The 26,444-nt window shown below is 38.6% G+C and overlaps 1 protein-coding gene across 5 annotated transcripts in view; it reads left to right on the top strand.

Annotated features, from left to right (window-relative positions):
- CNOT6 (CCR4-NOT transcription complex subunit 6) overlaps window positions 1-24,780 on the top strand; it is a 48,078-nt gene extending 23,298 nt beyond the window's left edge. For 4 of the 5 annotated variants that reach the window (XM_030571613.1, XM_030571612.1, XM_030571611.1 and 1 more), the window contains 11 exons: window positions 387-500; window positions 3,608-3,794; window positions 7,711-7,796; window positions 8,838-8,942; window positions 9,036-9,104; window positions 11,339-11,496; window positions 11,979-12,133; window positions 13,685-13,839; window positions 15,011-15,241; window positions 17,335-17,537; window positions 20,442-24,780. In XM_030571613.1, the coding sequence (XP_030427473.1) occupies window positions 389-500; window positions 3,608-3,794; window positions 7,711-7,796; window positions 8,838-8,942; window positions 9,036-9,104; window positions 11,339-11,496; window positions 11,979-12,133; window positions 13,685-13,839; window positions 15,011-15,241; window positions 17,335-17,537; window positions 20,442-20,654 (1,674 nt within the window). In that variant the 5' untranslated portion in view covers window positions 387-388 and the 3' untranslated portion in view covers window positions 20,655-24,780. The remainder of the gene's footprint in view (window positions 1-386; window positions 501-3,607; window positions 3,795-7,710; window positions 7,797-8,837; window positions 8,943-9,035; window positions 9,105-11,338; window positions 11,497-11,978; window positions 12,134-13,684; window positions 13,840-15,010; window positions 15,242-17,334; window positions 17,538-20,441) is intronic. The other variant, XM_030571614.1, reaches the window with a different exon arrangement.
- The last annotated feature ends 1,664 nt before the right edge of the window (window positions 24,781-26,444 follow it).

Here is a 26,444-nt window from a genome sequence, read left to right as displayed (position 1 = left end):
TTTTTTAAATTGACTTGCTTACAATTGATGCAATTTTTTTGTGTAGACTGGGTGCAATTTTTAGATGGAGGCTGGACCACCTTCAGCTATTATTAGAAGTTGTAGTAGCATGTGTTTTTTTAGGCTGGACTGTTGTCTGCCTCTCTCCCTCTTTCTCCCTTTCCCCCCCACTCTCGCCCCCCCGGTTCCCCACAGGGAGGTTTGTGACATGACAGAAAAAGAGTTGCCTCAGACTGAAGAGTTGGATAGTACATGTAATTAACATGACATACTCTCTATATAAAAGTAGTTATTTAAAGGAGGAATCTCTCTATCTAGAGTAAAGGTAATACATTTGTTAAATAGAATAATATAGCAAAGTGTTATTTTTCTGTTCATTTCAACAGGAATGCCCAAAGAAAAGTACGATCCACCTGATCCACGGAGGATGTACACAATTATGTCCTCAGAGGAAGCAGCCAATGGAAAGAAATCAAATTGGGCGGAGCTGGAAATAAGTGGTAAGAAATTGAGGAATAATGGTTATGTGGTGAAATGAGAATTTGATTTCAAATTTGAATACTCATACTAGCCATCAGATAAACTTTTCTCCTGTAGATATTCCCTCACAAGTAAGCAGGGTTGGGCTACATAGGCTTGGTATTTGAATAGGAAACCTAAAGAATACCAAGGAGTTACAGGAAGTTGTGGTGTTTATTTGGTAGGATTCATTCTTCCCTCTAGTAGATTGATGCCCAACATGGTACTGGGAAATGCTGTGCGGCAGTAGATCTCCTCTACAAATAAGAAATAAAATGAAGGTTGTGACCATGTTGTGTCAGTAAAGATTCCTGTGCTCTTTACATAGGTCTTAAGAGTGTTTAAATCTGGTGCCTTGACCAAAATTTAGCAATTGCATTCTATCTGCCTGAATTTTAGGTTAGCTAAATTATGCTTTGTTTCCTCTCCTAAGCTGTTTTATGATAGTGCTGTTTGACAGGTCACAGCTGCTGCATTTGAATGGCTGATAAGGTATTCGTGTGCATACTTAATATTTCCAGTTAAAGGACCTGATCCTGCATCTCTTACTTAAAGTCAGTTGGAGTACACATGAATCACCAGGTTTTTGAGGGCCTGATTCAGGAAAGCATTTTAGCATGTGATTAAGCGTTTTCCTGAGTAGGGATGCTCTCCTGAATTAGGGCCTAAGTGTTGTAGGGTCAAGCTCTGCCATCAAAATGATAGTACCTTTTTACTGTGGATACTTTGGGATCTCTTGGAATGAAAGGTGCTATAGAGATGTAAAATTATTATGCTGGAGCCAGTCATAACAGCATAGTTAATGTTGCTGTAGAAGTTTTAACAGGAGCTTTAAGCCTTTGTTTTATGAAAAGTTACAAAAATGGCAAAACACAAAACAGAATGTAAACTTTTGAGTTCTGTTTGAATTTTTCATGCTGGTTTGATACAGCAAATTCCAAAATTACCGCCCCTCCCCCCCTTTAAAAATTTTTTTCACTAGTTTTGTCTTTTTCAGACCCTTTTGCAGGAAATAGAAAACTCTAGGATCTGTGCTTTGGTCTACATGTTGCTCTGTATGTGCAGATTAATCCACTATCAGTTATTGTTTGTCTCTCTCTTGGTCACTTTTTCTCCATTACTGAAAAGAAGTGTGCTGAGATGTCCTTGCCATCTTTAGCAGTAACAATATAACAGGTCCCATAAGCAAAACCTTCCTCATGTGTGACTATGATTACACTACAGTTTTTCCACTAGAGAGCAGTCTGCGATACACTACAAATGTTTGTAGCCTAAAATAAACAATTTAGCAGTATCCAGACTAGTTTTTACAAAGATATTAACTCTAAGGGTTTAATTCAAGGTTTTATATAGATATAGATGCACATAAAATATACTTGGAGACAAGTCGTGTGTGTGTGATACTATCCCACCAATCCCTTGTTGCCTGAGGGAAAATTCTGAGTTGATCAAGAGGAGAGCATGAGTTGAAATCTCACCTGTACTGGCTGCTGTTTATATTCCATGCATTGTTCTATACTGTCAGTTGAACTTACCTGCAAATCACTATTGAAAGTTTAAAAAACACTGAATTTTTTTTAAATATGTATTTTCCTTTCAAATTGTATTTCTTTATGTACCTCCATGCAGCCAGGACTTTTATTCCTGGCAGGAAAAACGTTCAAATTAAACTGAATAACTTGATCCTTCTTTCCCTCCACTCACCCAGTGCCAGTGATGAAAATTCTGGACACACTTAAATAAAATAAAGAAGTAAAAGTTAAAGGAGAGAAAAAGACCAATTTATCTCAGTGCAGCTTTTCGTAGGAGGAAGAGAGTTGGGGGGAAAAAAAAAGTAATCGGCAAATACATTTGGAGTATAATGACTTAATTGGAAAGAGTGTTTAACATTGGTGGCTCATAGATGACTAAATCAGCTATAAAAAGTGTGTTAAATGGTAGTGAGCCTATTTTGCCTCTGAGGAAATGATGTTCTGATTTTCCTTCAGTGCTCTTGATACAGCCTAGATCAGGGGTAGCCAACCTGAGCCTGGGAAGGAGCCGGAATTTACCAATGTACATTACCAAAGAGTCGCAGTAATATGTCAGCAACCCCACCATCAGCTTCCGCATTTCTCGCCTGCCGGCAGCCCCATCAGTCAGCGCCTCCCCCTCCCTCCCTGTGCCTCCTGCCCACCACAATCAGCTGTTTCACTGTGTACGGCAGGCTCAGCAGGCTCGGAGGAAGGGGCAGGAGCCTTTGGGGAAGGGGTGGAAAGGGGTCAAGACCTGGGGCAGAGCTGGGGGTTGATCAGTGAGCACCTCTGACACATTGAAAAGTTTGCACCTGTATCGCCAGCCCCAGAGTTGGCAGCTATGCAAGGAGCCGCATATTGACTTGCGGCTCCAGAGCCACTGGTTGGCCACGCCTGGTCTAGTTAGTCTTTCTGATTGAAAGGTGGAAAGTCAGCCTTGCATGAGAAATGTCTCTAATGATGTCCCTTACAATACTTCAAGTTCCTGCCATATGGAGGTGTAGATCTCTTGACTTTTTAAAATGAATCAATGTTAATATCCTCCATTTACACAAAATTGGTGTGGTTCTTGAGCCCATGGCCATAGCCAGCGCAGCTTTTGGTGACGTGCAGTTTGGGGATCCCTGTTCTAAAGTTACCTTTATAGGTACAACAGGAATAACACTGTTGAACTCCAGAAGAAGCTGCGTGCTCTTATTTGTTGAACTAATGGCATGAAAGAGAGCCTTTTTATTTTAAAATACTGAATGCATGATCAGTTCATAAATCTGTAAATTGCTTTTTGTAGCACTTTCGAGAGGAAGAGGATGTCCAAGGCTTAAAACATGGGCTTAAAAATGTCTAAAGAGCCCAGGCAAGAAAATTTAAAGGAACATTTATTTGTGCCATCAAAATGTCATGAAATTAGAGTACCTTCTATGTAATCTTCCATTTTTAACCATATTGCAGAAAACTCTAAACACTGTTCAAACAAGATGTCATAAAATACTCATTTAATGCTAAAACTAGATGTTTAAAATGTCCAACGCTATTTTTATTTTACTCCTGTTTCTTTCTTTCTCTGTCTCTTACAGGGAAAGTTAAAAGCTTAAGTTCATCTTTATGGTCACTGACCCATTTGACAGCTTTGCATCTCAGTGACAATTCCTTGTCCCGTATTCCTTCAGACATTGCCAAGCTTCACAATCTGGTATATCTGGACCTGTCCTCTAATAAAATCCGTAGTTTACCAGCAGAACTCGGAAACATGGTGTCACTCAGGTATGCAAATTCATCTACGATCCCAGCAGACATCAATTTCATGTTTTGGCACAATTCTGTTCTGTAAATAACCAAAGCCATTATAAACAATTTTTCCTAATGGTTGGAATTATAACTACAGTCCTAGCACTCTATATTTGCCCTGATCTCCAGTTGTCCCATGCAACAGTGTACAATGAGCTCCTACAGAGCTGAGCATGGTGGCATGCACCTTGTATGACATTGCTAAATCAGGTTTACATACACACACGTCCCTCCAAACACATCCCCAAATCCTTATGCAGGGTGCTGTTCTTGAAGAACTGTTGACACCCATAGAGTTGGTGCAGGAGTTGCCCCTTAATTCATGGCAAGAGAAAAGAGTATTTTACAGCACCCAGCTGTCATTCAGCATCATCCCCTACCCATCTTAAAGTTACGAAAACATTGAGATTCACTTTGTGAACTAATTAGTGTTCCTTTTTCTTTATAAAGCCTTTTTCCTTTTAAAATATTGATGCAAGTTATGTTCTTGTGCAAATGATGTTAGTATAGCACTCTGCAGAATAGTGTGTGCAGATATTGTGAAAACTTTCCTAAAATTTTCCCAATTTACTCCAATCCTGATTCTATAAAATGCCAGCTATCCCTGTCTTGAGCCTCTTTTGAACAGAGAATATAAAATCTTGTTCTGACTGTAAAATGTGCACTAACAAACTCGGATCAGACCACCAATCTAGTTTCCGTTTGTGACAAACAAAATATTTGAATCCTGGTCTGTAGACACGAAGGGCATTAAAAGCGTTAACCCACTGCGCACACACTGTCCTCAGTAATTGTAACTGATCCATGATTTCTTTTCACTGAGGGTAAAGTGAAGAACAGTCCGTAAATGCTTCCTATGTGGTAGCACTCTGCAGGTCTCAATCCCATAGTAGTTTTGTGTTTCCTGCTAACTGCTACTGCACTCTCCTCGTAGTTTGTGGTATAATTTCCAGACTAACAGAGTAATTTCAGCTTTGAATGTCACCAGTATTATGGACCAGAGAAATAGTGTGAACTGACACTACCTAGAATCTTTTGGAGTCAATAAATAACTCCTTCAACCTCCATGTCTGGGAACTCTTTTTTTATAAAGGGCTTAGCTTGTCTAAGATCCATTGAGTCTCCCTGTCACATGCAGACAAAATTTGTTCCAATGACTTTGGGAGACAGTGAACCAGCTAATAGAGAATGATCAAGTTGCCAGTCTTTGGAGAGAGCTAAAAAAACTGTCACAAATTTTTCTTCAACACAACTGGGGAAAAATTTCAGAGAGCTCAAGATTCTTTTGATTTGTTTGGAAGGACTAGTATGACTTGCTATGATCCTCTTTGCTGCCTAAAGGGAGCTCTTTGACGCCAAAGAGCATTAACCAAAATGAGATTAAACTAGACAACTATCCTTATCATTTTTCTTTAACAATTTATGAAAACTGTACTTTATTTGTTAGTGGAATTGTAATCTATATCTAGAATGAGCCCAGGTGAGCACCTTGAACGAAAAACTCACCTTAAAGAGTTCTGCAAAGTTCTCAAAAGTTCTTAGACAACAAGGTAATTTCATAAAGAACAATGTATTAGTTGCCCTTTAGGGTCATGTAGAATATTATTCCTAACTATGCGATAGTCCAGTAGTTTTCAAACTCTGGTCTGTGAACGCCTGGAGGCCTGCAGATTATGTCAAAGGTGTCCGTGAAAGGTGACTATGAAAATGAAGTTTCAGACCCCAAAGAGGCATTCTGTTTTTCTGATCAATCAAAAGTATGTGAACACCTCTCCCTACAGATCAAAACCCGGAAGTGCTGTCGTTCTCATAAATGCCCACAGTTTAACGTCCTTTCTCGCGCTGTGTCAAATGCCATGCTAGGCCGAGCACATGCAGTACTTACAGCTGAATTCTGTTCAGTCAGTTTTCAGTCTAAGGATTCTATAGTAGGGGTCCCCAGACTACAGGTTGAATTTCCAAAGGGGTCTGCACCTCCATTTGAAAATGTTTAGGGGTCTGGAAATAAAAAAGGTTGGCAAACACTGTGGTAGGCAAATAAAGCTTGAATGACTTATGCCAGTGGTGGGAAGTTGGTAATTTTTTTGTTTTCAAATCTCCCTCCCTTCCTCTCTCCCCTAAGCAGTATATGTTACTGCCTGGAAATCTAGGAATGGAGTAGGTGGGCCCTTGGTCTTTTCATCCTAAAATGTCTACTTTTATCTATGCTCTTTTTACATCTTGCAAGGAATGGCTAGGGAACTCTAATTTGGCAGAATCATGCGGGTAACTCTTATGTAAGTCTTATGTAGTGATTGTGACTATATCTCGATTTTAACATTATACCTAAATTGGACCATTTTAGGACTGGTCTACAATGAAAAATTATTGGCATAGCTATGTCTCAAAGGGGTGTGAAAAATCTACATCCCTGAGAAACATAGTTAAGCTGACCTGACCCCCAGTGTAGACAGCGCTAGGCTGATGGAAGAAGTCTTTTGTTGACCTAACTCACGGGTAGGCAACCTATGGCATGTGTGCTAAAGGTGGCAGGCAAGCTGATTTTCAGTGGCACTCACACTGCCCGGGGTCCTGGCAACAAGTCCGGGGGGCTCTGCATTTTAATATAATTTTAAATGAAGCTTCTTAAACATTTTAAAAACCTTATTTACTTTTACATACAACAATAGTTTAATTATATATTATAGACTTACAGAAAGAGACCTTCTAAAATGTATTATTGGCATGCGAAACCTTAAATTAGAGTGAATAAATGAAGATTCGGCACACTACTTCTGAAAGGTTGACGACCCCTGACCTAACTACTGCCTCTCAGGGTGGTGTATTATCCACAGCGATGGGAGGACCCTTCTCATTGCTATAGTAAGTGTTTACGCTGAGGCACTGCAGCACTAAACTATAGCATTTTAAGTGTAGACATAGCCTGAGTGTAAGCAAAAGACACGTTATCAAGTTCAATTTCTCTTCTCCTGTTGGCTGGACTGTTGGGACCTGCCAACTTCTATTTCTCCCAAGTAAAAATATCTCAACAGTAACACTGTAAAAATAAACAATAGAATATTACTTTTTATAGGCCAGAGGCACAGTTAATTTAATTGTGGCACCTTAGAGACTAACAAATTTATTTGAGCATAAGCTTTCGTGGGCTGCAGCCACTGCATGCATCTGATGAAGTGGGCTATAGCTCACAAAAGCTTATGCTCAAATAAATTTGTTAGTCTCTAAGGCGCCACAAGTACTCCTGTTCTTTTTGCGAATACAGACTAACACTGCTACTCTGAAACCAGTTAATCTAATTTTTGTGTGACTGATAGCCTTCACACAATATATCAATAGATATTTGACTTCTGTTGACAAAGCAGTGAAATTATTTTGACAAACGAAATTTAATTGGAAAATTATAGTTTACTGTGATGTGTTAAATGAGAGAGAGAGGGTTAACAGCATGGTAATATAATAGCAATAATAGTACTGGAACCATTTTTTGTTCTTGGTTTTATTGTAATGGCTATAATCTTATTTTCTTAGTTGTCCTTTGAACTTAACTCAGCCATTTGTGGTCCAGCTTGTCAGAACTGTAATTGCTTCATTTCTTGTAATTTCTTAATTTTAATTTATTGTTAACTTTTACAAAAGCTTATGACCTTATAGGTGGACTCTCCACCCCCACTAACTTCTGCTCTGTACTTCAGACTTAATGAGGTTTTGGTTTTTATTAGTGTATACAGCAAGATGTCCCTAATCCTTGCTGACTGTTTAGTTTTCCAATTTTTCCAAGTAGTGGAGTGATAGTACAGTTTCTTTCTTATAGTGAAACTGTTTCAGCAATAAGCAGTTGATAACAAATACTGTGTTACTTCCCACTTCATATTATTCTGATTTTTGCCTACAGGGAACTCCATTTAAATAACAACCTGTTACGGGTTCTACCATTTGAGCTGGGGAAACTATTTCAGTTACAGACGTTAGGTCTGAAAGGTATGACTTTTTTAACTACATTTTATGTTTTGATCTCATTCTTGAGCCACAGCTGTTTTAAGCTACACATTTTATAAAATGTTACCAAATGGCAGCTGTTGGTTTTGGAATTTATTCTTCTCTTTTATAAATATATTGAGATTTAATGAATCTGGCCCAAAAAAGAATGAAAAGTCAAGTTCATTTTCTGGTTACCTATATGGAAGTTAGATATAGCTTTTGTTTAAACCTGGCTTAATTGAACTTACACTGCAGTTATGAAACTCTTTCTCCCCCAGAAGGAGGCTCAACTGAATAACTTTTTTTAGGATTTTGTACTGCTGGTGATCACCGTAGTATCTGACTGCAAATAGCAATTCAAAATTGATTTTCAAAATTTTGGAGCCAATACTGTAAGAGTTTGGCATGTAGATCTACTGGCTTCAGTGGGAGTTGTGTGAATGAAATGCTTGCAAGATCAGGCTCTTTCTATTGAGTATGATGCTTATAAACTGCATTAAATCTCAAAAGTCTAATATTTCTTATGATTTGGACAATTATATTGTGCCCTATTTGCATGAACTTTTACTATCTGACTCTGTAGAGTAGCCCCCTTAATTAATCGGGCCAGATTCTTTGAGATCTGGCACAAAGATACCGTATTCTAGTGGTAGATGTCCAGCAGGGAATGCTTTTGGCCTAGGGGAGGCCATTCTCTTATGAAATAAAACTGACGGAGATTGCTCCTTTATCAGACTTATTCCCCACCACCATTATAAGTGTGTGTGGAGAGGGGCAGGATGTGACAGAGCAAAACTTCACTATGATAGTCCTCCACTAGTACAGGGTCTATTAGATCCAGTAATGAAAGTTAGAGCTGCCCTTCTAGAACTCAGATACAGAAGAGAATGCAAGTGTTTGCAGGAATGGAAAATTGAAATACTTTTTTAAAAGGGAAACAGTTCTCACTTTTCTGTAGTCATATATGCAAGACTTTAAACATGAACACACACACACATGACGTTTTCTGGTTTAATTTTACTTTTGTAAACATGTTTGCAGGAAATCCACTTACACAGGATATACTGAACCTCTACCTGGAACCGGACGGAACACGAAGGCTCCTGAATTATTTGCTTGATAATTTGGCAGGTACTGCAAAAAGAAGTAAGTGATCATTCCTAAAATATTTATTTATGCCATTTAAAATAAATATGATTACTTCACTTTGTGTGTATTTTTTTTTAAATGTTCTAATAGTTTCAACAGAACAACCACCTCCAAGATCTTGGATTATGTTGCAAGAACCAGACAGAACAAGACCAACAGGTAACATTGCAATGACTCTTTATAGATTTCTCCCTCCCCTCCATCTAAAATCACTTCACCGTTACCGTCTGCTGAAATATTTCTTTTTGATACTTAAACTAAAACATCTCATATTCACTGATGGTAGCCAGCTTAGGCATTCCTACATCAAACAGCACATTTGTCTGCGGAATTCGCTACTTTTTTCTTAAAGGTAATGAATGCCTTTATCTTTAATTGGACTACTCACCACTAGAGTTAAACGAGTTATTCAAGTATTTTAAAAGTAGCTGATCAATTGTAAAATATTAATTGAATGATTGTTGAAGAATCCAGGAACAGAAGAAAAGGTCCCCCTGACTTTCAACAAATGTAGAATAAAAAAAAAATTCCTGGGCAATCAGAGAATATTTATATTTAAAACTTGTAGCCCCAAGGAGAATCTGAGAAATTGCTCTTTACTAGTTACTGTTAAAGAAACATTAGGTTTTTATTGTACAATATTGAGGCTTGTTGTTACTGAAGTTGGGAACTGTGCAAGTTTCACATTTTTAGTGTATATAAATACAGCTTTGTAAATATTTCAAAAGGGAAAAAGTGTCTTTCTGCCTCCCCCATTCCTTCCTGCTTGCTTCTAGGGCCTTTCTGTCTTTGCCTGGAGAACATTGGCAAGATATTTGACTATATCAGAGGGATAAATACCAGAAAAGGAGAGGAGTTATTTAAGCTCAGTACCAATGTGGACACATGAACAAATGGATATAAACTGGCTATCAGGAAGTTTAGATTTGAAATTAGACAACGATTTCTAACCATCAGAGGAGTAAAATTCTGGAACAGCCTTCTAAGGGGAGTAGTAGGGGCAAAAGACATATCTGGCTTCAAGACTAAGCTTGATATATGGTATGATGGCATAGCCTAATTTTGGCTATTAGTTGGTCTTTGACTATTGGTGGTAAATATGCCCAATGGCTTGTCATGGGATGTTAGATGAGGTGGGATCTGAGTTACTACAGAGAATTCTTTCCTGGGTGTCTGGCTGGTGAGTCTTGCCCACATGCTCAGGGTTTAGCTGATCGCCATATTTAGGGTCGGGAAGGAATTTTCCTCCAGGGCAGATTGGCAGAAGCCCTCGGAGGCGTTGCCTTCCTCTGCAGTGTGGGGCATGGGTCACTTGCTGGAAGATCCTCTGCACCTTGAAGTCTTTAAATCACAATTTGAGGACTTCAATGGCTCAGACACAGGTTTGATACAGGAGTGGGTGGGTGAGGTTCTGTGGCCTGCCTTGTGCAGGAAGTCAGACTAGATGATCATAATGGTCCCTTCTGACCTTAAAAGTCTGAGTCTATGACATGAATAATAAGATTGTCGCAGCATCTTCAGCGCATTCAGACAATAGAGCTGCAGCTAAGGTTATGACTTCTTTGTTCAGGTCCTTCTAAGATCCTGATAAGATGCTCCAGCAAAGAGCCAAGGGAGAGCATGATATGTTTTTTTGTTTTTGTTTTTATTTAAGCCTTTTTGTTTTGGTTTTCTTAGAATGGTTATTCAGAGACTCTCCCTACGTAATACAGAAGCTGTAGTTGGCAAAAGAAATCTCATTTTTTGCTTTGCATTTTACTTTTTAGAATTAAGCCCTTTCCCTTTATTTTTTAAATATTAGTTCAGACCTGGGCCACCCAATTGCCTGAGCATAAGCTCAATCTTATCAAGTGTTCTTTGAGATCCTGTTCCTATAACAGGCCTTGTACAGGCTCAGCGTCCACCATTCAGTGCCAGTTACAGGATTGGGGCCTATATCAGAATTTAATTCCTTCATTAAGTGTATTACAATACATCTCAATTGGATTTGGGGTCCCCTTTTATTTATTAACATGCAAGGACAGTGTAACAGTCAAAAAGATCAACATCTACTGTTAGTTTTTAAGCAAGCATGTTAAGAAACAAAGCTATAATGGGCTTAATTCTCATTGTAAACTGCCTTTGTCTGCTATTGACCATTTCTGTCAGCAACATATGGAGGTTTTTTTAGTAACCTGTTAACAATGAATACTGTATGCTCAGACAAAAGGAGTGGCTGGTTATTTTAGAGAGAACATGTGATGCATTTTTGTGCAGGGTCAGCTGTTAAACTATATATTTGAGTTAAAGCACTTGAAGCGTGAAATTGTTAAAATTACCGAAGGGTAGAAATGAAGAATGTAATTGTGCTTTTCAGTAAAATATATCAGTAATTTAAATTTATTGTTCTGCAGCCTTGTTTTCTGTCATGTGTTACAACGTACTTTGTGATAAATATGCCACCCGGCAGTTATATGGCTATTGTCCATCGTGGGCACTGAACTGGGAGTACAGAAAAAAAGCCATTATGCAGGAAATCTTGAACTGCAATGCTGACATCATAAGTCTCCAGGTAAATGATAAATTTATTTTTCCTTTTGTGTTCACTTGTATTGATTCTTGTACATTACATTCATTAAAGTAAACTTTCCTTTAAAGCTATATGTCGTAATTTAGAACTCTTATTCATTGCTTGACATCAAAAGAATGCTTTTCCAACCTACACAGTTGGAACACAAACCAGCAGCTGCTGATCAGAGAAACGTGTTGAAGTGTGTGTATATATAACCTGACGCATGTTCAGATAAACAGCATGAGATAATCATATCTCTGGGGATTACAGAAATTTATTTATATCTTCTGCCTTAAAATAGCAGTATGTCTGTCTTACACTTACATTCCTTGATTTATCTATTTTTTTTGAGTTTGCTAAAGCCAGTTTGGAGGTGACTTATACTTTCTTCTAAAAGAGCCTAAATAATATAGACATAGTATCAGTCTTCTGTACTCTGGTGGTGCTAAACAAATACAGTCTGCTGTCTTATAACTTTACAGGAGGTTGAAACTGAACAGTACTACAGTTTTTTCCTGATAGAACTGAAGGAGCGTGGCTATAATGGGTTCTTCAGCCCAAAATCTAGAGCTAGGACAATGTCAGAACAGGAAAGAAAACATGTTGATGGTTGTGCAATATTTTTCAAGACAGAAAAGTAAGTGTGTTTCATAAAACCTTCTGTTGTGCCGGTTCCCTTTCACACAATTCTTCTGGGTCAAATTTAGGCCCCAAGTTGCTGTGACGAAGATGTGTGTCTTGGTGTGGAACTTCTATTCTAACATTGTTGGGGATAAGGGGAGAAGTTCACAGTCCTTGGGACCACTTTGGCCAGAGCTAAACCCTTTTTATGCATCTCTCCATATTTTGTACAAAGTATTCCTACCTCTAGAAGGAATACTCTGTACAAGAGGCACCTTGTTGGGCCAGTTCTCTTTTAATCTTTGATGCTTTGTTGTATGATAGTGGAAAAAAATGTTAACAAATAAAATTAGATATAAAGGCAAGTACAATAAAAGTGTCATGAAATATTTTATATTTATTCACTGCTGATGGTGTAAAAAAGCTCCGAAAAAAAACCCCAAAGCATAGGAAAAAAGGAACATACAATAGGAAACATGGGGAATGTGACCTGTAGAACACACACTTCAGGCAAAAGAAATTCCCATCATAAAACAGTGACACCTGTCTGACTCTTCAGCTGCTTTTGCAATGCTAATCTGAGAGATCTTCATGCTGAAGGTAAAATTTGCTCCACGGCAGAGGCCTCCAGCCAAGATCCACTAGAAAATTGGTTTGAATTGGTTGGAAGCGGCATATCACTCTGAATTGGGGAGACCTTCGCAATGAAAACTCAAGCAAGAATTTCATCCCTGATCTTTTTCAAATCCAAATGCACTCAGTCTGAGACAATAGGAAAAGACTACAATCTTTAATTTATTTCTTGAGTGAAATTGGACTGAGTCATTTAGCTTTTTATGAACAGTGAGACACCTGTCCTTGTTACCCAAACCATTCCTAAAATATAAGCCTAAACTTTAAAAAATGACTGGTGATTTTTGGTTACCCAAACTGAGAGACCTTAAAGGGAGTTGATTTTCAGAAGTGGGAGAACTCAGGACTTTCTGAAAATCAGGAGCTATTTTAAGGTGTCTAAAGTCAAGTACCAAAAAAATTGAGGCATCCCAAAACCATTAATCACTTGTGAAAATATAAGGAATATATAGACAATTAAATGTTCCATCTCTGAAACTGTGATTGCCCTAGCTATCTAAGTCCTTAAGAATTTTTCTGTGTTCTGCTGTATCCACAAAACAATGCAGATGTCTGTTTCAATACCTCTGGTTCAGAAACAAGTGCTGAGTCACTCTTTCTTAAGCTTGCTAGTTCAAATCAGTAAATATGATAGATCAGGAGAAGCAAAATATCTTATTGTATTTTTCAAAATGAAAGAATGTGGAAAGTGTTGATTTTGGGAAGGAGGGGTTAATTTAAATCTGTTTAAGATAGCGTGCAGATAAAAATTGCTAATGAAATTATATCTTCTGACATCTCAGCATTTTTATAAAGCAGTAATGTGACTGGCTGAGATTCGTGTAACTTAGTTTACTTATGTCATCTAGCAAGTTTTAATTAAAATGAGGAAGAAGCTATAGTATTTCCTTTGTCATTTGACAAGTTAAGAAGCCACACAATGTTGTTTTTTCAGATTCATCTTAGTTCAGAAACATACTGTTGAGTTCAATCAACTAGCTATGGCAAACTCAGAAGGGTCTGAAGCGATGCTGAACAGAGTTATGACAAAAGATAACATTGGAGTTGCTGTGTTGCTAGAGCTGCGAAAGGAATTAATAGAAATGTCATGTAAGTAATTTAATACAGTTTTTTTACTGGATTATGATACATCATGTTACAGTCTCCAGTACAAATGAAAATTTTGTTTCAGAGGAATAGAGAATGGAAAACAACATTCCACAAATAAACACCATATCTACAATTGTGTGCTGAAATTTTTTGGGCAAACTTAATTTAAAATCAAATTTGGGGAAAAAAATTGAAATAGCAAATGCTAACTAGAATGTTTGGATGATGCAAGGTTTTTAAAAATTTGATTTTCCCCCACCCATTTTTTTTTATAAAGAAAAAGTTGAAGAATTGAGGTTGAGAGGGGAAATTAACTTGGTGTATCTAGCTGGAAGAATATAGAAGTGCCATTGAACTAGCCAGAGGTGGCTGTAAATTTCTTGATCATCTGCATAAAACTCTGTAGCTTGGTAGCTCTCTGTCATGTAGTGCTTATAAATTCCACATGTTCTTGCCCTGGAGTTCTCAAAAAAGTTGAGACCTCAATTGACCTTCGAAGTGTCTTGGTGTGGCCCTATTTAGCCTATAGTGCTTTGTTATTTTCCCTATTATAGTAAGATTTTATTAACAAAGGCATTAAACAAACATGCCATTAATGTGCACTTGCAGGGGATAGAAGATTTGTAATGTGCATATATGAAACTGCTGAGTTAAACATAATTAAAATACTAGACTGATTTTGCTAATCAGGGTGTGGTAATTACTTGGAGAGTATTGCAAATAATGGAGAAAATACTGTAATTTAAAAAAATAATATACTCTGCATTGGTTTTCAACATGATTATATAGTAATAGTAATGGCATTTCCAAACTCGCAGAACTTAATTGTACCATCTCATTCTTGTTTTTGGTCCTTCATCAGATGTTAGCTCGGTGTCGGAAGTAGCTGTAACCAGTTAAATTGCGACTGCACAGCCAATAAAGGAAACCCTCTTAATTTCTCATCAATAAAGAAATAGGTTTAGCTTAAAACTTTAAAAATCCCTTCCAGTGACATTCCCCCCACACACGCGCGCTTCTATTTTAAGGTTGGCCAAACTTAGCATCAACCCTGTTTCAAATCTGTCACTTCATAAAAATCATTTTTTGGTTATAATACAAGCCATCTAGTAGTCATTAGCTGTATCTGTTGCAGAAACAGCAACTGTAAATATTTCACTTCCAATTTTAGCTGGAAAGCCACAACTTGGGATGGAGAAGCAGCTAGTTCTTGTAGCTAATGCACATATGCACTGGGACCCTGAGTATTCTGATGTGAAGCTGGTTCAGACTATGATGTTCCTCTCTGAAGTAAAGAACATTATTGATAAAGCCTCTCGTAACCTCAAACCTGGACTTTCGGGAGAACTTGGAACCATTCCACTTGTACTGTGTGCAGATCTCAATTCTCTGCCGGATTCTGGTAAGAACAGCAAGTTTACTTTTTTAGAATTAAATGTAAGAGGTTTATGAATTGAAATTCAAACGTCTTCCTTCTTAAAAGGAAATATTTTCAGTGTAAAAACATAAGATGCATGAGATTTTAAGATAAAAAAGTATTGTGTCTAGTAGGGAGTCAAGAGATGATAAAACTACTCCATTATAGTCCTAGAGGGATTCTGCCCCACTGCATGTGTGCAGAATTCATGTCCTCCTGCAGATTTCTTTGCATCCCCACAGAAAATAATGGGAAAGCAAAGGGAAGCCACAAAAGCGGTCACATGCCCCTCCCCAACAGCACAGGTGTGTGGTTTCCGGCACCCTGAGCAGACGGCAGAGAGGTAAATCACTGTGCGGGGAGAGGGGGCTTGAGACACCCCAACTGGTGCCAGGTCAGACCCATCCTGTGTCTGTCCAACCCCAGTGCATCCAGACCTCCCCATACCCAGACAGCCCCCCGCCACCGATGCCCCGCACCCTGTTGAGCCTCACCACTTCCCGCCCCCTGTGCCCTACCACCCCTGCACCTGGTTCTCCCCAGCCCCTCCTGCTTACCTGGGGCTGGGGATGCCCTAGCTGGTGGCTCCTCCCGTGTGCTGGGGGTGGGGGAAGAGTGCACTTCCCCTGTATGGCGTAACCAGAGCCAGGGCTGGGTCAGATCCACCCCCGGAAACCTTCCCTGGCTTCCTCCTTCCTCCTGACCCCATCATGTTCAGCTGTGGAGAGAGGAGTCACTGTATGGGGAGCTGCTCTCCTGTTCACCCAACTCGTGCATCCAGAAACACACCCCCATACCAAGCCTCCCCACATGGAACCCCCTGGACCTGCTAAGCTCCACCATTTAAAAATATTGTATGCAGCATTTTTAATTTTTTGGCACAGAATTCCCTCAGGAGTAATTTTATCTGTGACCTTATTGACTGTAGGGTACTGAATATCTCTTACCTCTAATTGAAAGCTTTATTATGTTTCCCATAGCAATATAACACTTTAAAAGTGTGAGATTGTAAATTCTCCTGCTTAAAATAATCTCCACAGAACCCTACTTTCTGCTGCTTAAGCAGTCCAGAACCATTTGAAATATAAACCTTCAGATACTTCATGTACAATGCACATGCTAGCAAATGCATAATAATGTTGGACCCTTCCTTTCTTCTACTTGCTAATGTATAGAGTTTTTCCAACCATAAGGACACCCTCTGATCCTTGTATGCTTTTTAGTTAACGTTTTATGGGTGAGATTCTGTCTGACCCTTGGCAGATATACACACACAAGGAAAAGTACCCAAGGAACCTGTCTTCTCTCCTGTTGTTTCCTTGGGCATCGGCCAGTCATAATAAGCCTGACTTTCTCTGAAGATGCTCAGCATCCACAACTCCAGCGGAAGTCGGTGAGAGCTGTAGGTGCTGAGGACCTCTGTGAACCTGGTCCAGTGTGGCTAGGGAAGGCAAGGAGGGTATCATTGCCAATGGCTAGTGCAACAAGTAGTGCTTACCTCGAGCAGGAACAAGGATGGTGCCAAATATCTGCCTTGGAGCAGAGTCCCAAATCTCAAGAGGTAATATGTCAATTGGCATCAAGCTTTCAGACTTGTTTTCAATCTGTCTTCAGAAAAGTCATTCCCCTCACTTTGAGAGGAACCTAGTTGTGTCATCAGTCTGTTGATTAGTGAGTGCTGAGGGGCAGGCTGAGAAACTGCAACAAAGCTAGTTTCAGTGGTGAAGCAGGGATGGAGTTTGAGCACCAACAGAAAGTGTGGGTGAGAGGAAGCTGCTCATTGCCTTTTGCCGATGTTTTTACTTTTTCAGTCACCTTGGATCTTGTTTAATCTTGTAGATAATTCTATCAAAGAGTGTGCCTTTGACTGATGCTCGCTCTTAGTGTACGGCATGGCACTAAAATAGAAAGTCTTTGAATATGTTATAGAAGTTATATGACTGTATGCATTTAACTTGTTGCTTGTTTAAGGTCCAGACACAATCAATGAATGTAAGTAGCAGTTTGTTTGCATAAATCTATTAACTAAATGCATAAGTTGATACCCTCTTTTTTTCCCCCCATGCCCTTCTTAATAGGTGTTGTTGAATATTTGAGCACTGGTGGAGTGGAAACAAACCATAAAGATTTTAAGGAACTGAGATACAATGAAAGTCTAACCAACTTCAGTTGTAATGGAAAAAATGGAACGACGAATGGAAGGATTACGCATGGTTTCAAGTTGAAGAGTGCCTATGAGAATGGCCTAATGCCTTACACAAATTACACATTTGACTTCAAGGTGAGAATTTTGCTATGTTTTAGCAGGGTTCCCAAACTTTTTTTCCCTGAGGCCCACCTGTGCAGGTGCAATAGGCACTGCGGCCTATTATTCACACAAGTCCGTCAGGGGGAGGGGCCCTAAGGAGTGCGCAGTCCATTGCCTTAGCAGAAACCAGCGCCAGCAATAGGATGAAGGGGCCAGGAAGGTGCCACAGCCAGCTCTCCCCCTCTCCTCCCTCCCCGACACCCTCTGCCTCAGTAGCCTGTTGAGTGCCATGAGCTGGTCACCTGGCATCCTTGCCCCCATCACCCACCCTAGCATGCCTTGCAGGCACACCTTGCCAGGGAACAACAGAAGGGCTCGGGAGCTGCCAGTGCTGGGCAGGTGCTCAGGTCAGGCCTGGCCATTACCTTGTCGGTTCTGATCATTGCATCCAGGCAGAAACAGAGTGGCACCACCAAGCCCTGGTCCTTGGAGGCAGAGGGATGGGGGGGGAAAGGGGCTGCAGGGCCAATGTTCCAAGGGGTCCAACAGCCCCAGATCGTGGGGTGTGGTAGCTTGGAGTGGGAATAGCCATGAACCCTCCAGCCTCCCTGGGGTTGCCGCCTCTGATGGTTAGTTTTACAAACTTACATTTAAAAATACAATGAACCAGAAAGCACTAATTCTTTCATCATAATAGAAATCACGATTAGTGTTTCCTATTTGCAAGGTAATAATTTCTTGGGTCTTGGATGTTTGTTCTTTTTTATAAACAGGAAGCACCCTTAGGGTGTTATGGGACATATTTTTTAATTATCCCAACTAACCAAAAGAAGAACATGGGGTGTTAAGCTTCTGAATGAAACAATGTTGTTAAATAACTGCCCACTTCTCTGCATTGTTCCTCTGCTTTGTTGCAGTGGAAAATTATCAACACTTCCTTACTCAGGGAAAGCAAAGATGGTTCTCTTCCTCTCTTCAACTCTGATGTGGCTTGAGGCCCTCTAGTTGAGCATTATTGAATGTTTTACATACAAGCCTTTTAAGTTTCTCCATTCTTGGAGTAGAGGCAATACCTTATCCCTAACAAAATAAGAATGTATGGTTGAGCATTGGGGCCTTCTGGTAACTTCCTTGCCTTGCTCCTAACAATTCATGGAGAAATGGTGACAATAATTAGTAAATATCATTTTTAACTAATATTCCCTTTCGTAGTTTAAGGGATGTGTTTCTTTGGTGATAAGAAACATAAGAACGGCCATACTGGGTCAGACCAATGGTCCATCTAGCCCAGTGTCCTATCTTCCAACAGTGGCCAGTGCCAGATGCTTTAGAGCGAATGAAAAGAACAGGTATTCATCAAGTATCCTCTGTCATGCATTCCCAGATTCTGGCAAACAGAGGCTAGGGATACTTCAGAGCATGGTTTTGCATTCCTGCCCATCCTGGCTAATAGCCATTGATGAACCTATTCTCCATGAGTTTACCTATTTCTTTTTTGAACCCTATTATAGTCTTGGCCTTCACAACATCCTCCGGCAAAGAGTTCCACAGGTTGACTGTGTGTTATGTGAGAAAATACTTCCTTTTGTTTGTTTTAAACCTGCTGCCTATTAATTTCATTTGGTGACCCTTAGTTCTTGTGTTATGAGGAGTAAATAACACTTCATTATTTACTTTCTCCACCTAGTCATGATTTTATAGACCCCTATTGTATTCCCCCACTTAGTCATCTCTTTTGCAAGCTGATAAGTCCCAGTTTTAGTAATCTCTCCTCATGTGGAAACTGTTCCATACCCCTAATCATTTTTGTCTTTTTCTGCACCTTTTCCAGTTCCAATATATCTTTTGAGATAGGGCGACCAGATCTGCGCGCAGTATTGCAGATGTGGATGTACCATGAATTTATATAGCAGCAATATATTTTCTGTCTTATTATCTGTCCCTTTCCTAATGATCCCAGTATTAGGCTGCATTGTTTTCCTGCTTTGAACATAACTGCAGTTTTACCTAGAGACAATAGGAACAATTGTCTTTATGAGACAAATTAAGAACAAAATGCTTGTTATAGAAAATAGCTTGACACCAGTGTATTACTTCTAATCAAAAGATATTTGATAATATTCTAGAGAGAGATTAGAAGCCCTTGGTGCTATAGGGAGGTTTCAAGTGTCTAATTGTAATAGTTGGCTAATGCTGGATAACTGGAAACATTCTGAATTTGAATTGGAATAGCAGAACAATGACTAATAATTGTGTTCTATCTTTAATTTCGTTATCACTAAATTCTTGTCCCACTAACATCAGAAGGAGTTTTGTCATTGATGTTAATGAGACCTGTATTTAGCTCTTAATGCCAAATGAAAGCAATGAAAAGCCTGTAGCAATAGTCATTCTCAATGTCTTAAACAAAACATTAATAAGAAGTAGTTAACCTCTTTCTCTCCAACATACTGATTATCACAACACATTATGGCAAAAAGGCACTGAAGACTGCACAGGTCAGTTTCAAGACCCTCATCATAAAGTGGCGGTTCCAATTTCAGTGTTTTAAAATGCAGTCTGCAAGAGCAAGGAAGGAGAAGAGTAGTCTCCCCAGAGACTAATCACCTCCAGATCTGTAATGGTTCGGAAGTCCCTCTTAAACAAGTGGGTGGGGGATGTCTGAAATGAAATTACCACAAAGAGGAAAGGAGAAGTCACCGAGGTCCCAGTAGACACTAGTCTTTCCTGAACCATAGTGGGCAACCCTTAGAACAGAGCATAAAGGGGAGACAAAAGTAGTGGAGCAAACTGTACCACAGGGAAGAGATTGTGCCACTTACTTATTCGAAGCCAAATAGCTAGGATCTGAAAAGGTATCTGTAATACTGTACTTAAATGTTGTCATTTGGCCAAAGGATGGTGCACTAAAACACTTCTTTTCCCCTCCTATTTCAGGGTATTATTGACTACATCTTCTACTCTAAACCTCAGCTGAATATACTTGGCATTCTTGGACCTTTGGATCATCATTGGTTAATAGAGAACAATATAAGTGGCTGTCCACACCCACTCATCCCTTCGGACCACTTCTCACTTTTTGCACAACTGGAGCTTTTGCTGCCTTTCCTGCCCCCGGTAAATGGAATCCATCTCCCTGGCAGGAGGTAGTCAAGTACAACTTAGAGGGCAACCTCAATCTAACTTGTAAAATTGTAAAATCTGAATATAGAGGAGTGAGGTATGGCCAACAGGGATTTTTTCTTAATGATCTTAATTTTTAAATCTAATTATTTGATAAAGACATAGTAAAAGCCAGGTGCTATCAACAGACACAATTCTGAGCCCAATGTACTTTATATACTGTTAAACAGGAATTGGTGCATATGCACTTTTCTTTAATTTGTTACAATTAATCATCCTGTTTCTTCTCTATCCAACATAATACATTCATGCCTTGAAACAGAGAATTGTTATACAATATATTCTCTTTGCACAGATATCTGTAGCACTACTTTTTTGAGGCCAGTAGTAACATCAAGAACATTCTTCCGTACTTCACTCCCTCCTTTTTCAGACTTGCTTGTAAAATATAGAATTTGAATTTAGCCTTTATTGATTGTATATGAACAACAGAAGACCTGATTTATGAGATTTTGTACTTTAAAAAAATCAGATTTGGAAAATGATTGTATTGTAAACTAAGGCTAAATTTTTATCTGTTTTGGTGTGTTATAAAGGCCAGCTTGTAAAAGAAGTTGCAACAGGCTTTCTCTGCTAATGATTTGCACTTGTTAGGGTTTTGTTAGCCCTTTTGTACTACTTTTATTTTCAGTTGAGAACATCGCTTTTTAAATCGAAATCTGTAAAATATTGGCAAATTTCTTAACTAAATATATGCATTTGTCTTTTTGATTTAAAAAGAAAAACCATAAAGTTCTCACAGAACAGACAAGCTAAGCAGTGAATGATGAGTAGGTCTGTATGGACTGAAAGTTGTTGTTGATGTGTGTGCATTCTAATATTTTTATCTCTGATTTTTGAAGTAAAATTAGGGATGCTTGTGTACAGCTTCTTCATTTTTATTTTAAATGCTATTTGTCCTATCTGCACTGTGCCTGCTTAAATTTGTTCTCAACTAGCACTGCCTGTGCATGCAGAGAAAATCTGTGCATCCTCTTTTATATTTTTTAAATAATGTTAACACTTGTGAAAATTTTATGAAGATACTTTTGTATAAGCTGTGGCATCTTTATTTCCTCTTGAAGCATTGGATACACACTTTTTGAACATGTTCAGATTATGGGTACACAGTTCATAGCTTCTAATACCTAAGCACTGCTTCTTTCAGTGTCATCGCACAGTGCTATTTTTTTCACAAAGAAGTACTATCATGTGAATCCTTTTCAGTTTAAGTGTGTTCCTCAGTCTCAGAGACCGTATCATTCCTTGAAGAAAAAAATGACATTTTCTGTTTGTGAAGCAGTGTAAATTAGATACATTTTCAGTACAGGTCCCTAAGATAATTCTTCAGATCATTTTTAAAGTGACCAAGTCATATTTTAAAGTGTCAAGCAAGACTGAAGTTAAATAGTGTACCTTCATAGTGCCATTAGTGTCATAAAGCCAAGTATAAAACACCTAATAAATTTAACTTGGACTAATAAAAGGGAGAATTTATCCACTCCTCCTTAACTAATACACTTTCAAAAATCAATGTAATTAAATGAGAGAGAAAGGAAGCTTGGTCTAACTGCTTTTGTTTCAACTGCAGGCAGGGAAGCAAAAGGACGTTGAGCACTACGAAAAACTTCTGAATATTATAAATTTTTGTATAGAGAATGAGTTAGGTAATAATGATTCAAAATTTTATGAAGAGAAAATTGTCAGCACTTAAATGTGCTAAAACCATTCTATTTTAAAATAGAAATAAAATTACAAATAGTTCTGATCTACAAAATGTGTGTTTTAAATTTCAGTAGGAAAAGTCTTGATCTTGAATCCTTGTCTGGGACCTGATTTTGTTGTTTTGTTTTTTAGTTGTGCAAACACCAAACATGTCCAATTTATAATCAGTACATTGAAATGCTGGTAGTATTGATGTAGTAGATTTAATGCTTAGTGTTATTTTTTTCTGTTTGTTTGTTTTTTTTATTTTGTTTTTTGTAAAGTGTGAATAAAAGGTGTTTTACTCATGTTTCCTTAACAATGTGTTGATAATGTGCATCATGACAATTTCCAGTGATGATGAGCCAATTTAGCTTGTCAAACTCAGCAAACCTATTTTTTTTTCCTGATCTGGATTATATAATAGGTCCAGAAAGCTTTACGGAAGGGGAAGGGAAGCACTTACTCATTTTGTATTTCTGGGAAATAATTTACTTTAATACATGCTGGAGCTTGAGTGCACTTGTTAGATTCAAAAGGTTTGAGCTTTACACAATACCTTTTCACCTGTATTTGGTAGTTTTTTAACTATATTTGAATTTATGGCAGCCTATTAAAACATTATGGCCCTTTGTATGCTGAAGACACAATTGCTCTTCCCTGGACACACTGCAGTCTATGGGTCAGTTTGAACGACTTTTCTCCATCTTTTAGACTAATCCTGTAGGGTCTGATCTAATGCCCACTGAATGTAGTGAAGAGATTCCTATTGATTTCAGTGGGTTTTGAGTCAGACGCTAAGGCTACGTCTACATTACCGCATACTTTGGCATAACTTCTGTCGCTCAGGGGTGTGAATAAATCACCGCCCAAGTAAGTTACACCGACATAAGCGCTCGTGTGCACAGCACTATGTCATTAGCTTCTGCCATTCATGGAGGTGGTTTTATTATACTGACGGGAGACCTCTCTCCCATTGGTTAGAGCATCTTCCCCAGACACACTGCAGCAGTACAGCTGCACTGGTACAGCTGTGCCATTGCGGCATTGAACATGTAGACATCCCTAATAACTTTGTCTCTGAAGTCTACTGAAGGAGAAATTTTTTAACATATGGGAAAAGATCAGATGTGCCAATACTGGACTGATGTAAACTTGTTAAATTTAAAATAAATATTTTCCTGTGTTAAACAAATCTCACTCAAACTTCGCAGTTTTCAATTGCAACATAAACAAAATAATGCAATAAACCATCTTTATTTACAAAATGCAACATCTTTGCATCATAAACTCTGACATAAAATGGTTACTTGCAATACTTTTATTTAAGGTGGCTTTAGATGTTGCCATAATGTACCTTCAGTGTTGTTGTTGTAAAAATACATAACATAAAAATCATAGAACACTGGGTTGAGGTGTTTCATTCAAGTTAGACGAGATATTTTGGGGCCATCTTTTTTTACCATTTGGTGAAAATCTCAAGTATGGTTTGCCACAACTTTAGTAATTATTTACACATACTAAAGAATTCTGTGCATCTAAATTTAATTTGGGGGTATACTTTAAAGAAATGGAAACAAATATAAAACATTGATATACAGATTGCAATATTAACATATATCAGAAGTAGGCAAAGAAAAACCACTAGGAGATGTTTGTAATTATTTTGTCCCTTCGGTGACTTCAACAAATTAAATATGGCTAGCATTTTGACAATAAAACTGATTTTGAGTTCTGAATACAGTTGCATATATCTCTGGTCTAATTCTAACAAAAGAGATTGTAAATTCATCTAGGATGCAAGCTTAGAAAAGTAGCTTAAGGTATCAAATTTGCATTTTAGCCATGCAGCAAAAAAAAACCAAAAACCCCACATTAAAAACAAAATAATTACAGCCCCATTTAAAAGAAACAAATCACACTGTAAAACTTGACTATTTCAATTTACTTTAGTCTTTTTTTCATCCAGCCTTACACAGCATTTTTAGTGTATGTTAACTGCTATTCTTTTTTGTTTGCATAAATTTTGACACTTAAATGTCTTAGTATGTTTAAGTAGTGTCTAAAATAGAAGAATATCTTAGTCTTTTATTCACAGTACTTCTGTATAAAGTGTGATGCACTGGACTAACTCTTGTTTACCATTCATTTAACAAAAGCCAGCACATTATCTGCACTAAACTCAAAGAATGTTGCATTTGTCAATAGGCAGCTCTTCAATAAGATAAAGGGGGAAACTGAATATGGTCTGATGGTAAACAAGGGCTTTTACTGTTCTCTTCAGTGGAACTTTCTTCTTGGTCAAATTTTAACTAGCTAGTATTATATTTATATACAGGGTCTTCTTTTTTTCTTTACCAATGTATTTTCCTACTCATAGCTGACCAATAAATTCAATATCTGTTTCAAATGTTTTTGCAGTGTAATTTATATTTAACATTTTTATTTATAAAGGCTTCATAAAGTTGTATGAATAGTTAAAGGAAATTTAAAATAGTTGGAACACAAAACTGAAAAATACAGGGAACTTTACAATCCTGTAGAGACTTTTGTATTGTAATTCTACAAGCTAGACACTGATTCACATCTTTTACATTGGAGATTCAGAAATCAAAGCCATGAATACCAACTCCTCCAGACTTTGTGGAAATTCAACTCCAGATCAGAACTCTGAAGCTTGCCCCTGGTTCTGAGAGGCTGCACCACAATCCCATATCTCAACACCATGCCATTTTAAAACAGTTCAGATTAAACAAGACAGATTAGGCCAGTAATGCAGTAAGCGGCAGCATACAAAAGAACTACAGGGATGTGTCTGTCAGCTAAGTGCAGTAGGCATAAAGAATTTGTGTAAACATTGAGTTGGATCTCTACTGCTACAGTCACCGCAGATCCATTTCTGCTTTGGCTTCCTCTCTCCATCCTTTTGGCATAGCTGGGGGCAAAAACAATCAGCAGCAGAAGAGTTGTTTGTTTGGGTTGGATTTTTTTGGTTGGTTGGTTTGGTTTGTGCCTCAGGAGGCATCAAGCAGCAACAGCACCAAATGTATCTTATTTTAAGCCTGCAACATGAGTGATAGTGTCCTTGGAAAGAGCAACAAATTGCCCAAAATACAATATGCTCACATCACTGATCCTGTACAGTTTGCAAGATTTTGGTGCTATGAATTAGAACTTCAAGCAGGCAATTTCCTTTAGATCTTTATGTACAAACAGATCCTATATGCAGGTTCCAGGGCAGAATCAGATGCAGGGCAGAGATTCATGCAACAGGTTTGTGCAAGAAGTCTTGGTACTGCCCTGGTGTATACTCAGATGCAGGAGAGGTACCGTGCATGCAAGTCATAGGTATGCAACTGATAAGGTAAGCTGGGACAGGTACTCTTTCCCCTTTTGGTATCTCAGGAGCTCTCTTTCACCCTGGAGTGAGTGGGTAGCCTCATAAGTTCACTGCCAGGGATACCATTAACTAGATAGCAGGTTCCCCTGAAGAGGTTCCATTTCTCAGAATATAGGGCTGATGATAGAAGGGGGAAGGCTTCTTGGCACTGCAGCATTAGATCTGTGCTAAGATTAGGTATATCTCCACTTTGATCACTCCTAGGCTATCTCATAGAGCTGGAAGGGACCCTGAAAGGTCATTGAGTCCAGCCCCTTGCCTTCACTAGCAGGACCAAGTACTGATTTTGCCCTAGTGCATCTAGATTGACTTTGTATCCCATCTGAAGGCAGCCTAGGATTGAGTAGGCCATGTAACTAGGACATGCTTACAAACCAGATGAGGGCAGTGAGGAGAGCACTGTGTAAGTTTAAAGGCTCAGGTCTAAGGGAAGAGATCCTGATGAAGCTGAACAGAATTAAAGATACAGAACTAGAATTGAAGCTAATGTAAAAAAGTGGTGTTCCACTGATGTAGGTGAAGCTATGACCACTTAACCTAGGTGAGTTGCAGTAAGCCAGATGCTCTCAAAAGGGACCCTACTGAAAGCCAGATTCTGAGCTTCCAGCTAATGTCTTTTCTTACTGGTGTTTTATGAAATCTTTGACCTAGGCCTAGGGATGAAAGAAGCTGCT

The sequence above is a fragment of the Gopherus evgoodei genome, chromosome 8 (genome assembly GCF_007399415.2).
Source record: "Gopherus evgoodei ecotype Sinaloan lineage chromosome 8, rGopEvg1_v1.p, whole genome shotgun sequence".
NCBI classification, from domain to species: domain Eukaryota; kingdom Metazoa; phylum Chordata; order Testudines; family Testudinidae; genus Gopherus; species Gopherus evgoodei.
Note: the sequence above shows the minus strand (reverse complement) of the source record. Positions and strands in the feature narration are given on the sequence as shown.